At 48.4% G+C, this 15748-nt stretch overlaps 1 protein-coding gene across 1 annotated transcript in view; it reads left to right on the top strand.

Annotated features, from left to right (window-relative positions):
* The first annotated feature begins 1176 nt into the window (after positions 1 to 1176).
* NDUFA4L2 (NDUFA4 mitochondrial complex associated like 2) overlaps positions 1177 to 15748 on the top strand; it is a 49523-nt gene continuing 34951 nt past the window's right edge. Inside the window, exon 1 of the mRNA XM_048490671.1 lies at positions 1177 to 1297. Within this exon, the coding sequence (XP_048346628.1) occupies positions 1196 to 1297 (102 nt within the window). The 5' untranslated portion in view covers positions 1177 to 1195. The remainder of the gene's footprint in view (positions 1298 to 15748) is intronic.

Raw genomic sequence — 15748 nt, 5'->3', positions numbered from 1 at the left:
CCTCAACTTGTGTCTGTTAAAGGGAATTGAGACCCCCTCCTTCTTCCCTCCCCTCCCCCACAACCCCCCCTGACTCATGTGCTCCAGAACATGAGAATCTGTGCCATTCAGTGTATTGTCGAAGGCTTTCACGTGGCCAGATTCAACTGGTTGTGGTGGGTTTTCCGGGCTGGGTGGCCGTGGTCTGGTAGCTCTTATTCCTAACGTTTCGCCTGCATCTGGGGCCGGCCTCTTCAGAGGTGTATCACGGGGAAGTGTGTGATTCACCTCTGAAGAGGCCGGCCCCAGATGCAGGCGAAACGTTAGGAACAAGATGTGCCGTTCAAGTTCTCCTTCTAAAAGATATTCTGTTGCTGTAACTGTTGTGGTCCCAAAACGCCCAGCAATTTATGAATGAAAACGTGCGTCTTAAGGAACGTCTAAGAAACCGGACCGAACAAATATACAAGACTCACGTATGCAAGGATAAGAACCTTGCAAATATAAGGAGAATACCAGTAATTTGGGATATGGACATATGAAGAGCAAGATTGTTCATTTTTCATGATACGTTGGACTGAGCCGGGTGCAAATTATTGATTTTAGCCCATAAGGAGTGATTACATAAACGCTCCTTCCGAGGGAATCTCATTGGAGAATACAAACTATTAACAAGCATTGCGTGCATATTGCATTTTTTTATGTATGTTGGAGAGAATAGGAGTGTATATAATACATTGAAGCCACTATAGCAGCATATGTGAGTCTTGTATATTTTTTCGGTCCGGTTTCTTAGACCCAAAACGCCCAGCCCCAAAGGGCAAATGCTCACCCATCCCATGGCACAGCTGTGCCTGCTGCTTTGGGCAGGGAGGTAGGGAATGATGCTCGTCCCCAGGCTGCCTCCAAACGTGCCCACCCTGATTGCTGCTTCAAGGTGGCAGGAGGCCATCTGGGCCGGTTCCGAGGGCTGCTTTTCCAGCCCAGTAAGAAGATCTTTGCCCTCCACCCTCCCCAATCAAACTTTCCCCCCAGATTTTTTCAAACACACACACACACACACATCCCGTCCAGCCTTCCTCCCAGGGGAGAGCATTGGGGCCACCCCCCCTTCCCTGGGGCTAGAGGCGGGGGCAGCGGCTGCTGGAACCAACTGGGCTGGCCGAGCGCGCCTGGTGGCCGCCTGTTGCTCTCAAGGAGCCGAGCGGAGCGCAGCATGCAGGGCGACGAAGCCAGCGCGACCCCCCAGCAGGGCCCCAAGACGAGGGGCGCATCTCCCCGGGTCGGGCTCTCCCGGCAGCTGAAGAGGCATCCAGGAGTGAGTCATCTTCTCCCTGACCCCCCTCCCCTCCAGCTTAGCACTTTTGGGCCCCACTTTCCTCTCCCCCCTCCCCTCCCCTCCCCTCCGCTCCGAACTCCCCCCTCCTCTTGGGAGAAGGAGACCCCCTGCCTGTTGCTTCTTTTTCCTGCAGGCAGCAAACCAACAGGGGCAGCCCCTCCCCACCAGGAAGATGCAACTTTCCCCTGTGACTTTATGCTGTCTGTATCTACAGCCTCGTTTGCCGCTATCCAAGGCACTGGTGGTTGGGGCAGGAGAAAACTGGCTAGCTTCCCCATCCCGGCTGGCCTCTGTCCCTCCATCCCCTTCCTCACCGAACTTTCCCCACCCATCCCAGTAGAAGAATGGGTACCACCCCACCCCCCACAAGTGGAGGAGAAGGGACTCAGCAAATTCTCGGGCCACCTGCTCCTCATCTCACAGTCCCCCCCCCATTCCAGAGTAACCCTAAAGCAGTGGTTCTCAACCTTCCTAATGCCGTGACCCTTTAATACAGTTCCTCATGTTGTGGTGACCGCCAACCCTAAGATTTATCCATTTTACAGATGGAGAACACTGATGCAGGAGAAAGCTCTTAGAGCGACCCTGGGTGAAAGGTTGTACGACCCCAAAGAGAGTCACAGCCCACAGGTTGAGGAACCTTGGCACTAAAGCCTCAAAGAGGATTTTAATTCCTTATGTCCCAGAGGAGTAAATCATTCCTAATTGCTTATTTCGGGTAGCTGCCTTGGCTTAGTGGTAGACTAGAGCATCAGCTGGGCTATCATAAGGTCCTGGGTTCAATCCCTGCCATCTCCACTTAAAGGATCGGGCAGTAGGTGATGTGAACGGCCTATGCATGACCCTAAAAAGTCCCTGTCTGAGTAGAGCAGCAGGCAATACTGATATTGACAGACCGTTGGTCTGGTTCAGGACAAGGCAGCTTCATAGATTCACATGTACTTCCAATCCCACCCAGTAGGAAAGCTTCAGTCTCTCACCCGCTTCTATCCCTGCTCCTAGTAGTCTATGTATAGGCAACCCATCTTTGATCTTTAAATCTTGCTAGAATCAGACATTTGGGAGGACATTAATTCATAGCGTCCCATGTGTTGAAAGCAATTTGACGCCATACCCAGAATCAGAGGTGACTCATTCCCTAACCCTCAGTTTTCCAGCATCTGTAACATAAACCTAATAGATGCATGGGGGTAGGGATACATTCATAAGATCCCTTGTGTTTGTGTGTGCTAACAAGTCACAGCCAACTTACGGTGACCCCTGTGTAGGGTTTTCAGGGCAAGAGCTGTTCAGATAACCATTGCCTGTCTCCGCCTGAGGATGGGGGTGTTTCTTGGAGGTTGCCCGTCCAAATGTTCACAGGGCAGACCCTGCTTAGCTTCTGAGATCTGAAGATGAGGTTATTCAGATCAGCTGTACAATTTAGATGTGAGAAGAAAGTGGGACGGAGGGAGACTTTAGTCCTTTGACTGAGGACTTTTGGGGCATGTCTATGTCTAGTAAGTTAGCCCTGGCCTGAATGGCCCAAGCTAACCTATTCTAATCGGATTTCCGAAGCTAAGCAGGGCCATTACTCCCGCCTCGCTTCCTGCCATAAAAGGCAATCAGAGTTTGGGCAAAGCGTACAGATGCCATATTCAAGACTTTGATAGTTCAGCGTGGCGTGGTGGTTAAGAGCAGGTGGATTCTCATCTGGAGAACCAGGTTTGATTCCCCACTCTTCCACCTGAGTGGTAGAGGCTTCTCTGGTGAACCAGATGTGTTTCTGCACTCCTACATTCCTGCTGGGTGACCTTGGGCTAGTCACAGTTCTTCGGAACTCTCTCAGCCCCACCCACCTCACAAGGTATGCTCTTCCGTTGTGGGGAGGGAAGGAGAAGAAAGCTCGTAAAGCCGCCTTGAGCCTCCTTACACAGGGAGTGAAAGGTGGGGTATAAATCCAAACTCTTCTCTCTTCTTCTTTTAATGTCGATATGTTGATCTATCGATAGACTGATACATCAATCTATGGATAAGATTAAAGATAATGATTAAGGCACACCTGCTTGATAGAGAACCCAGGAAACATCTCCCCCCCCCTCCCCCCACACCGGATGCAAGCAAAAAGGCAGCTGATGGGTACTGCCTGCCTGGTTGCAAACAGGGTGGTGGGTAATAATGCAGAACCTGCCCCAACACAAGGACTTCTCGGCCAGTTCTCTTTGAAGTTGCAGGAACCTCACCATGCCGAATCGCCCCAGGTTCAACTTCCGACTCTGCCAGGCCAGTCACATGTTCTCAGCCGAACCACTTCACAGGGTCGTTGTGAAGATAAAACGGAAATGGGGGATAAAACGGAATGTGGAAGTGACTTTGGATCCCTATGGGCAGGGGTGGGATTCAAATAATTTAACAACCGGTTCCGGTGGTGGGATTCAAATAATTTAACCACTGGTTGTTTACAAGCACCATTTTAACAAACCGGTGTTCTTAAGCGAGGAAGTGAGATTGCGAACCTGCTGAATCCCACCACTGCCTATGGGGTTGTCTAAGTAAATAAATGTTGAGCCTTTATCCATCACTTCTTTTTTTAAAATGGTAAGTTCTATGCTTTCCAAGAATGCGTCAACTCTCTTCACTAACTTAATCTAGATCCTAAACACACGGGCCGCATGTAGTTCTATAGCAGCTACTGATTTTTTTTTAATGTCAAAAAGCCCTCCAACAGAGTGAGGGATTTACAGCAGTCAAATGGAAACGGTGTGAAAGGGAAATTCAAAGGAGGCGTTTTATAGCATGTCGTCTTTTTAACTGAAGATGCCAAGAATGGAACCTGTGACCTTCCACGTGCAAAGTAGGTGCTTATGTAACCTCAGCTTGTGGGTTCTGTGGGGCAGTACTTGGAAGGAGTTGCAAAGAACCAAATTTAAACAAAACAGTTCACTTCTCTTTACAAATAACATTAAACATCAACATTTAACATCACAATTCAAGGTCCTGTTCAGGTTGCATTTCAAGTCCTTCTAGTTCAGTGATGGCGAACCTTTGGCACTCCAGATGTTATGGACTACAATTCCCATCAGCCCCTGCCAGCAATTGGTATGCTGGCGAGAGTGGCTGGTATGGGAATTGTAGTCCATAACATCTGGAGTGCCAAAGGTTCGCCACCACGGTTCTAGTTACAGTCTACTGATACTGCCAAGTCCAATTCTTCTTTGCAAGTGGGTTGGCTCCTGAAGACTCCAAGGGCTTGATGAACAGGATGCAACATGATGAAGGTTTCCAGGAGAACTCTCACCCATTACAACCACAAAAAGAAACCCTGAAACAATAAACTCCAACATTTACAACATAGCAAAAACAAACAACTACCTTCCCAGTAGTTCCCAATAATATTGCAGTTTACCTTAACAAGGTGTTAAGGGCTTATAGAAATCAAGGTCCGAGTCTGGTAGCCTTGTCTTCTCCAAAGAGCTCTGCAGCCTTTCTGCTGCTCTGAGTCTCCACCCCCTTACTGGTTCAACCCATTCTGGGCATGGGGGTTACACTTACCTCTGAACTGCAGCCTTTCCTACAATGCTACCCATCCCCACAAGGAATTGATCTTCCATCCAAGGGGCAACGATCATTCCACCCTTCAATTATATTTGAATGAGATACGACGCGTGCCGTTCTTTCATTTGTGATGTGTGTGTTTTTTAAAAGTCTGCTTTATTTCTATCTTTATTTGATGGTCAAAACTGTAGAGCTTCTCCTCCCCCACCCCCCACCCAGTATGAGCTGATGTATAATTAATGCTCAGCCGTTTGTTCCCTTACCCTAGATGTCCACAGCCAGCGCACACACAATTGACAAGTGAGGAGCTCTGATGAGTGTTATTTACCTTGTTATATCTGATGCCTCTAAGGGGTTTTTCAACAATCTAGGAATAAATCAACACACAGCAGGTTTTTCAACCCTCGCTTCCCTCCTCTTCCAAACCTGAAAGCTAGCTTAAGTTTTTTCCGTCCTTTGTGCTCTGACTGCCCCCTCCCCATTTGAAAATCTCAGCGACAGAGCGGAAAACTTACACTCTCCCCCCCCCCCCCATACTGTCTCCCAAAGCCATTGTCTCTCTTTCCATCCAAAATTCATGACAGGGATTTTGTTTACAAATATGAATAAACCCTGCTAAATTATATATACCTGTGAAGCCTTGATATAAATACAATTTCCCCTCTTGCAGACTCAGGACGGAGACAGCCTCATTGGAGTGGGTTTCTCACACACTCACACTGACATAACACGGATTTCCTTCCCCACAGGGAGGCTGTTGAAACACTTGAAACCGGATTCTCTTCAAAGGAGGGTGCTGATTTTTACCAGTACTGGATCTGCATTTCATCTCAGATGACATAATCAATTAACTTACAAAAAAAAAAAGCCACCGACCAATCATTCGGCCCTCTCCACAAATCTAGGCTATGTATTTCGATATTTTCACCTGACTTCTCTCCCCAAAAGGGAAGAAGAAGAAGAAGAGTTTGGATTTGTATCCCCCCTTTCTCTCCTGTAGGAGACTCAAAGGGGCTTACAATCTCCTTGCCCTTCCCCCCTCACAACAAACACCCTGTGAGGTGAGTGGGGCTGAGAGAGCTCCGTAGAGCTGTGACTAGCCCAAGGTCACTCAGCTGGCATGTGTGGGAGTGTACAGGCTAATCTGAATTCCCCAGATAAGCCTCCACAACTCAAATGGCAGAGCTGGGAATCAAACCCGGTTCCTCCAGAGATCAGAGTACACCAAAGTAGCTGACAATATCAATCTCCTTTCCTCCATTTTATCATCACAATACCACCTCTCCAAGACAGTTTAGGCTGAGAAGGACAATGGCTGGCGCAAGTCACCCGGTAAGCTTTCATGGCATTGCCACACTGCCCAGCCTACCAACAACCCACTTGCTCCCGTCTTAGAATCATAGAGTTGGAAGACACCCGAAGGGCCATCAAGCCCAACACCCTGCAATGCAAGAACACCTTAGGATCATAAGTTAATGTGTTCCAGTTTTGCAGAGACTTGTCATTGTGCAAATGTATTAGGTGCAGCAGTGGCGTAGGAGGTTAAGAGCTCGTGTATCTAATCTGGAGGAACACGAGGGTTTTGATTCTTCAGCTCTGCCGCCACTTGAGCTGTGGGAGGCTTATCTGGGGAATTCAGATTAGCCTGTACACTCCCACTGCGCCAGGCCGGGGTGACCTGGAGCTGGCTCAATACCGACTCGAGCCTCAACCCCACTCACTCCTGCCAGGGTAAGTTTGTTGCTTGAAGCGCAAGATTGTAAGCTCGCTGAAGACCTCTCCAGGAAAGAAAGGGGACTCAATCAAACTCTTCTTCTTCTTCTAATATCCTGAGCGGCAGTTTATTCATTTAGCTGGATCAAGCAATAGACTGTAAACCCCTCACCCCAAACCCCTTCCATCGCATTAAAAAGCATGTTGGGAACATAATGTATAATTTATTATTTTTAAAAAAATGGCAAAAAGTCAAGCATGCAGTCAAAATAGGTAGATGTGCGTACATGTACACATACGTACACTGCAAGGACATTCCAGAGGCCAGGTCAGACTGGGCTATTTTTCAATTTCTATGTCACCATGACTTTCTATGTCACCATGACTTCTATGTCAGCATGACTTCCGTCAAATGCATATAGTAAACAATTCATAAATGCTACTGTGCTGCCCAAATTAGTGGAAGCAAAATAAATCCCCCCCCCCCCAAGAATACGTGCATATGTAGGATCACATACCTCCAAGTGGGACTTGGAGGTCTCCTGGAATTACAGAAGGTCTTCAGATTACAGAAATCAAGTTCCGCTGCAGAAACGGCTGCTTGCTGTAGGGGGGGTGTACGCCATGTAGCACCATGGAGCATACCCCTCTCCAGCTCCGCCCCCAAAATCTTCAGGAATTTCCCAACTTTCTGTCGGTAACTGTAATTTATTCTGCCTAATTTGTACCATTTCCTGAATTAATGATCTCTTAGACTGATCTTTGTTTAATAAAAGAGAGAGTGCATGGTAAACATAGTTCCAGGTGAGTAGCCATATTAGTATATATAGTGCAGGGGTAGGGAACCTTTAACACTCAAAGAGCCATTTGGACCCGTTTTCCACGGGAAAAGAAAACACTTGGAGCCACAAATAATTTTTGACATTTAAAATAAAGATAACACTGTATATATTGGGGTTTTTTTACCTTTACTCCACTCATTCTGAGAAGCGCCATGGATGCACCGCCCTGCTGCCTGCATGGCGGAGCAGGATGAGACCGGTAATGCAGCCTTGCCAGCTACTGAAGGCGCCGCCCGCTCAGCGAAGGCGGGCAAGGCCAGACATGGGGCGGCTGAACCACAATTGGTCGCCCACCCTGCTGCAAGGGGCAAGGATGAAAACGTGACTCCATTTCGTGAACCTTGCGCCCAGTGCAAAGAGCGAAGAGCATCGCGGCTCTCGAGCCGCAGGTTCCCTACCCCTGATATAGTGTAAGCTCAAGTGTTTCACGGAAGTTTATACCCTGGAAAATGTCGTTGTTTCAAGCTGCTATGTAGAATCATAGAGTTGGAAGGGGCCCGGCAAGCCATCCGGTCCAACCCCTTGCTTACGGCAGGATCCAATCTAAAGCATCTTGTAGGGCTTGATCTATGTTACCTCATAGGGTTTGATCTCCAGGCCCCTGATCATCCGCATCATTCTCCTCTGCATCCGCTCCATTTTGTCCACATGCTTTTTGAAGTGAGGTCTCCAGAACAGCATACAGTACTCCAGGTACAGACTTACCACAGCCTCTTAGCATGGATACTCTATCCATCACCATCTTATGAGAAGCATCCCATCCCACCATCCCTCTTGCATCTTTAGTTTCTACTTCTCTTCCACAGACAGCTGTGGCCTGCCTTATGCTCCTGAGGTTCCAGATGCGTTCCCCGTCTCCCCCGCACATACACATTTTGCAACTGAAAATGGGGGTATTTCTTGTACCACTGCATTGTCTAAGGCTTTCATGGCCAGAATCAACTGAGTGTTGTGGGTTTTCCACATGTGATACGGCTCCAGTGACAGTCACAGATGCAGGTCAGAAATGTTGGGAGCAAAACTGCCAGACCCGCGTCCACACAGTGCCTAAAACCCCTTTTAACATCCAGTCGGTGGTGCAGCCCATGGGAGGCAGGGGGGGCTTCTTACTTAGGTGTCGCGCCAGTGTGGGCCGAGGTAAGCAAAGTAGCGCCGGGGACACGCATATGCCCCAGTAGGCGAGTCCCTCTACTTCCAGGCTGCCTCTATGCGACCCGGTCTTCTTGGCCCTTATCCAAGAGCTCTCTTCTCACTAACCAAGGATCTCTGCTTGAGAACACACCCACAGACATCTCCTCTGATTAGGTATTTGCCCCGAGGCTCTTCCTCCGCCACAATGTCCGAAGCTTTCTCACAAGTCATTTTATTCTGTAATGAAAACACATCACATACGGTTCTGCCTCTGAAATAACAACAGTGTTAGTAAACTGACCATACCAGTTTCCATTTAAAAAAAAAACCCTGCAAACTGCTTAGGTCTATAATTGCCCAGTGGAATGGCTTGTACATTATAGAATCGCTAGTGCCAAATCAACCACATTTCGCAACACTTCCTGTTTGGACTGGTGGCTCTGGAAGAGGATGTGAGGGAAGAGAATGTGCATCAATGCACATGCTTTACCGCTTCTTTCAAGGTGTGTCAAAAGGCATCTCCCACACAAGGCAGAAAAGGACTGTGGTTTACTATAGACGAGTGCCAAAAAATACAGACACACACCTCCTGAAAAACAGGGATTGCATGGAAATAGTTAACTATAAAAGTCTAACAAGGACTGCTGTAGGGTTACATTGAAACTGGGGCGGCTGCCGGAGACCTTCCTGACACACCATCCATTATCCACAATCAGCTGTTGTTCGCACCGGCCACGTAGCTCAGCATTTTCACCTTGCAACAGCTTCTCCTGCTGCTGCGTGGTTGCGCTTCCCGGAGTGCCCAACTGCCTCGGCCTGTGATAAGCGCCAATTCCACATCTCATGCCAGCTGAGCAAAACCGGCTTGCAACTCCGGGACTCTGCTGGTGGGACAGAAATGGAGCAGAAACAGGGCGTTTCTGGCACAGCAAAGTTTGCAAGGAGAAGCAGCAGGGCTGGATGGCTGAGAAACATCCTCTTTCTCTGAATTGTGAAGAAGGAGGAATTTGGATTTTTACCCCGCCTTTCTCCCCTGTAAGGAGACTCAAGGTGGCTTACAAGCTCCTTTCCCTTCCTCTCCCCACAACAGACACTTTGCGAGGTAGGTGGGGCTGAGAGAGTTCTGACAAACTGTGACTAGCCCAAGGTCACCCAGCAGGAATGTAGAAGTGCGGAAGCACATCTGGTTGACCAGATAAGCCTCTGCCACTCAGGTGGAGGATTGGGGAATCAAACCCAGTTCTACAGATTAGAATCCACCTGCTCTTAACCACTACACCACGCTGGCTTAATGCATTTCCACCAACAAATGTGACCCTGGAGTTATAGCATATATAGAAAAATGCCTCTCTGGCCATAGAAGAGACTCGCTCCTAAAGTGGCTATATCTGCAGTTGCCAACTTCCAGGTGGGGTCTGGAGATCTCCCCAAATTACAACTGCTGTTCAGATGACAGAGATCAGTTCCACTGGAGAAAATGGCTGCTTTAGAAAGACAAGTCTATGCTGTTATACATAAATGGGGTTCCTCCCCACCCAAACCCTGCCCTCCCCTGGCTCCACCCTTCAAATCTCCAGGAATTTCCCAAGCTGCAGTTGGCAACCCTTCTCTCCACTCACTTGTCATTACCAGCATCTGTTATTCACAAGCAGACTTTGCAAGGACAAGAGAGACCCCCTCACTTCTACAGGAGTCTATCGCATACTCTGCAGCTGTGGAAAGGTCTGCCAGGGAAACCACAAAGCGCCAGCATTCAGACTTCGTATTAAGGAGCCTGAAAGAAACTGTCGGCTTACCCATATCCTGAAAAAATCTAGCAGTTGCAGAACATGGGTTTTAAACAAAACTGGACATAACATTCTTTATTTGAAAACACTGGAAATTCTGGACAATTCAGGGAAGGTTGCTGTGCCTGAAGGACTGCACAGGGAGCCATTGAAATTCACAAACACCCAAGACAGCTCTCAACCCCAGGAAAGAAGAGACTCTGAGAATTCAACAAAGCTTGGCTACCAGTGCCAAAACACTCAAAATAAACCCCAAGGGTTTCATTCCATGAGCAATCGACTCCCGCCCAAGCGTAGAATTGCCAGGAGCCCTTCACCCAATACTGCTGCTGGCGGTAGACGTATGAAAAGGTGAATCACAATTCGACTAAGTCGCCCACAGCATGAAAATACAATACTATTAACCACATCCTTTGCATAACAAGTTCTACCCCAAAGCCCTTACTGTCGTTTGGTTTACATCCTGGGACATGGACAAAACATTCCTAAAATATTTTTTCTCTGGATTTTAGTGTGTAACAGACTTCCCTCTGTGATACACCTCTGAAGATGCCAGCCACAGATGCAGGTAAAACGTTAGGAACAAGATCCACCAGACTACAGCCACACAGCTCGGAAAACCCACCACAACCAGTTTGTTACTGAACTTTTTAGATGGATGTATTGTCGAAGGCTTTCACGGCCGGATTCAACTGGCTGTTGTGGGTTTTCTGGGCTGTGTGGCCGTGGTCTGGTAAATATTGTTACTAATGTTTTGCCTGCATCTGTAGCTGGCATCTTCAGAGGTGTATCACAGAGGGAAGTCTGTTACACATTGTGTCCAGTGAGAAGGGAAAAACCCCACCCGCAATACAATACTATCAACCACACCTTTATTATTATTGTTGTTGTTGTTGTTGTTGTTATTTATTGGGTTTATAGACCGCCCTCCCCTGGAGGGCTCAGGGTGGTGCACAACATATAGGTAGAGCACAATATCAGGTTAAAATACAATAAATAAAGGTTAAGATGGCTCTAATAAAAATAAACCCTACCCCATTAAAATGCAGCATTATTAATTAAATTAAATTAACTCAAGATGACGCCTGCTATCAGTTCCCTCAAAAAAGAAACCCCAGAGAACCCCAGAGAGAAGGGGCGGCAGGATCCACATGATATTATAGGCACGGGGAAGGAGGGAGGGGGCCCCTATCAATGGCTAGTCCCCTCAAAGGCCCAGTGGAACAGCTCAGTCTTACAGGCCCTGCGGAACTCAGCAAGATCCCGCAGGGCCTGGACAGCTGGTGGGAGAGCGTTCCACCAGGCCGGGGCCAGAGCTGTAAAGGCTCTGGCCCGGGTGGAGGCCAGCCGTATCATTTGCATAGCAAGTTCCACCCAAACACTTACTGATTGGTTCCTCCCCCTGGGACACGGAAAATATATATCCCACTAAAATCTTTCCCATCTCACGACAAGCAGTTTTTAGATGGAAATAACAAGCAGATGAGCTGCTCGCAGAGGCAACCTCTGTGGGAAAACTTCAGCAAATGGAAGCAAGGACCGGGAATCCCCTGCAGCACGACCTCGCAGGCACAACAACATGAAACTGACAAGCTTCAGTCAGAGAGTGGGGTGGAATGGGGGAGGCGGAAAAAGAACCGTTTTGGCAGGCGACGCTTTATTTCTCCTGTGCTGTGCGGAAGAAAACGTTTTAATTCCCTTGTGGTGAATAAACTCTTTCTCTGTGGCCTAGTCAGATACAATACTGTTAGCACCTGACAGCGCTTCTCACTTCTTTATTCTGCATCCCTTAATAACAATGGATAATAATAACTAATCTTTTCCCAGGTCAATCTACCACGAGTACATGGGGCACTCTGTAGAAAACCCTCATTATGAGCCACCTGTGCAGCCCTTTCTGGTGACAAAACCACCAGCACACTCAGAGAGAAGTAAAACACAACACCCCCCTTAGTTTTGCTTATACAACATTTTGGAGATACTTTCTGCAACTTTAAATGATTAATGGTGGTGAGGTGAGAGGGAGAGAGAGAACGTTCACTACAGCACTGGAGAAGAAGAAAGCAGTTTGGGAGAGGTGCCAGCTCACTCTTTCTCCACACTTTGTCTGGTTCACATCCCCATTATAAAGCCATCGCAACTTCCTTCCAGGTAGCAGCCAAATTTGTATGTTTATCCCCAGCGACTAGACGTTTCTCCAATATTAATAGCCCGAAAGGTGCCAACAGCAGATGGTGAAAGCCGTTGGTAAACCCTGACTCTCCACAGAGGTGCCAGCGGTCCTTGGGACGGTGGCGTCATTCTTTATTACCCAGCGCATTTTCGGCTAGCAGCCACTGCCAGGTCTGCCTGGCATGGGGCCAGTGCACAGTGCAAAAAAGAAAACCATTATTTCCCAACAATTCTAATCTTCCGAATCACACCCAACATCTGCTGAATGGCAGAGAAGCCAAATGAGAAGGGGGGGGGGGGCAGTGTCTGAAAGTGAGCATGCTGAGAAGTCAAAAGAGGAGCAGAGAAGAAGGGATGTTGTAGGATAAGCTGATAAGGGTAGGGAGAGAGCAGACAGTGAGGGTTAAGTGATGCCAGATCAGAGGCGTAGCAAGGGGGGGAAGCGCCCAGTGCACTGGTGCGTCCTCCGCCCCTGCCCTGGAACGCCCCTGTCCCACCCCGGAATGCCCCACCACACCCCGGGAACACCCCCGGAACTGCCTTGCCACACCCCCACAGGGGTGCACGCCCGGTGCATTGCGCACCCCCTGTCCCCTTGAAGCTACGCCTCTGTGTCGGATTCCTGGGTTTTCTCTCCTGCTGATTGGATGGAAATCACATTTGTCTCCTTGTCCTCTGCCCCTCCCCTTTCTATTAAGTTGGTGACGTTACTTATTTCCGCACTTGGGCTTCTGCCACTCTTCTACATTCAAGTGACTAGTCCTTATGCTTGAATCTATATGCTTGGTCAGTTCATGCGCATGTATCTCCACTTTCTCCCTCTGCTTATTTCTGCCGTCCTTGGGTGACTTCTTTCTCTTCTGCTTCCTTGTTTTCCACCAGGCTGTCCTTTATGGGTTGGATCCACACTAAATTTTCTCTTAATGACAGGAGTGGGTGATTTTCAGCCACTTCCCCTTTTCGGCCACAGACCTGCAATTTTCCTCTCATGCTCTTCCTGAGGGTCCTCCTGTCTCTCAGGAGCAGCATTTCGGGCAAATCACTTTGCTGTAGTGGCAGAGGGGAAGCAGGAACGTTCTATTGTTCTAACAGAGGACCATGTGTTGGTGGGAAATGTAATCTGGATCCAATCCTATGCTTGAAAATATCCTCTCCTTCAGGGCATACGCTCTGAGATTGCTTCGGACTCGTTTGCTCGTGTCCTCAACAAGAAACTCTGAGAATCCCAGTTCCATACAAAAGTTGGAGGAGGGGGAATTATCAGCATTCTCACAAAACTACAAAACCTGCATAATTTGGGGGGGGGGGGACCGAGAAAAAGAGAGTGTGGGTTGATATTTTATCATTCTTCAGTTCCCTTCTCAAGAGTGGCTTCTCTCTTTGACAAAGTATTCCATCCTATCTTCACTGGTGATGGAAACAGCCCAGAGAGTGTTGTAGCCCCACTGGGAAAAACCTATATGGAAACTCATGGGTATCCAGAAGGTCAATTGGTGGCTTGTCCCATGTAGGGATGCCAATGCTGGACTGGGAAATTTGTGGAAATTTGTGGATGGAGCCTGGAAGTGTTTGGATTTACACCCCACCTTCCTCTCTTGTAAGGAGACTCAAGATGGCTTACTAGCTCCTTTCCCTTCCTCTCCCCACAACTTGAGAGGCAGGTAGGGCTGAGAGAGTACTGAGAGAACTGTGACTAGCCCAAAGTCACCCAACAGGAATGGAGGAGTGTGGAAACACATCTGGTTCACCATATAAGCCTCTGCCACTCAGGCGGAGGAGTGGGGAATCAAACCCGGTTCTCCAGATTAGAATCCACCTGCGCTTAACCACTACACCATGCTGTCTCAAGGAGAGGCAGAAGTTGATGGGGAGGGTCTTCACTTGCTAAATCAGCCATTTTCACCACGGGATCTGATCTCTGTAGTCTGGCAACTCCACTTTCAGGGATAGGGTTGTCACCATTGCCTTGGGAAATACTGGGAGATTTTGAGAACGGTGCCTGGGGTGGGTAGAGTGTGAGGAGGATGCAACATAATAATTGGATTGCCAGGGTTTAAGGAGGAGAGTTTGGGGGCAGCGATTGGAGTCACCTATGCAATGATGTCACATCTGGTTTATGCAGAAATGCCAGCATCGCACCAGTGGGACACTCTAGCACTCATGGAAAAACTTTATGGTTTCCATAAAGTTTTTGGGAAGCCTGCTAGGGCATCCCATAGTGCAATGCCAGCACGTCTGCATAAACTGAAAGTGACATTATCCCTTCCCCCAGTCTGCTTCTGCCCACCGACCTGCTGAGTGTCAGCAGGCAGCTGAACCAATCAGTGAGCAACAGCCTACCATTACTGGACAGTTGGGAACATAGAGGAAGACGAAGAGGAGGAGGAAGAGAAGAGGAGGAGGAGGAGTTTGGATTTATATCCCCCCTTTCTCAAAGGGGCCGGGCTGACAATCTCCTTTCCCTTTCCCCTCCCCCACAACAAATGCCCGGTGAGGTGGATGTGGCTGAGAGAGCTCCAAAGAACTGTGACTAGCCCAAGGTCACCCAGCTGGCATGTGTTGGAATGCACAGGCTAATCTGGTTCACCAGATAAGCCTCCATAGCTCAAGTGGCAGAGTGGGGAATCAAACCCAGTTCTCCAAATTAGAGTGCACCTGCTCTTAACCACCACACCACACTGTAATAATATGGTGGAATTCTTAGAACATCACTGTTAGTTTTACCCCCTGAGTGCGGGCAACCACAACCGGAGAGTCTAGGGGCAGAGACAGTGTAATTGGTATCAAACTGATGCCCCAATCAAATTTCCAGCTTAAACCTGTTCCCCCCTCCCATTTTGTTCCCTCTCCTCCACGGAGCAGCAGTAGGGCTGAGCAGAAGAGAGATAACAAGAGGCCCAGATTTAGATTAAACCCCACCACCAATGGTGGGATTCGGCAGGTTCGCACCCCCTCGGCAGAACCGGTTGTTAAAATGGTGCTGGTAAACAACCAGTTGTTAAATGATTTGAATCCCACCACTGCCTACCACCAACACCACTAGCATGCCTTTACGGCTTTGAAACCAGCTTGACCTGCTGTTCCAAACCTAGGGAAGTCAACACGGTGTTGGCACATCCCATCTTTGCTATACAAAGATCTCCTGCAGTTTTTTTTTTAAAAACCAAGTAGTTTTTGGTTTGGAATCAGGCCCTTGAGGAGAAGGTTAAATCCTGCTTTCTCTCAGACCACTTTTTGGCCTTCATAGGGTT

Source organism: Sphaerodactylus townsendi, linkage group LG03 (genome assembly GCF_021028975.2).
Source record: "Sphaerodactylus townsendi isolate TG3544 linkage group LG03, MPM_Stown_v2.3, whole genome shotgun sequence".
Taxonomy (NCBI): Eukaryota; Metazoa; Chordata; class Lepidosauria; order Squamata; family Sphaerodactylidae; genus Sphaerodactylus; species Sphaerodactylus townsendi.
The sequence above is the reverse complement of the archived record's forward strand: the minus strand, read 5'-3'. Positions and strand labels throughout refer to the sequence as shown.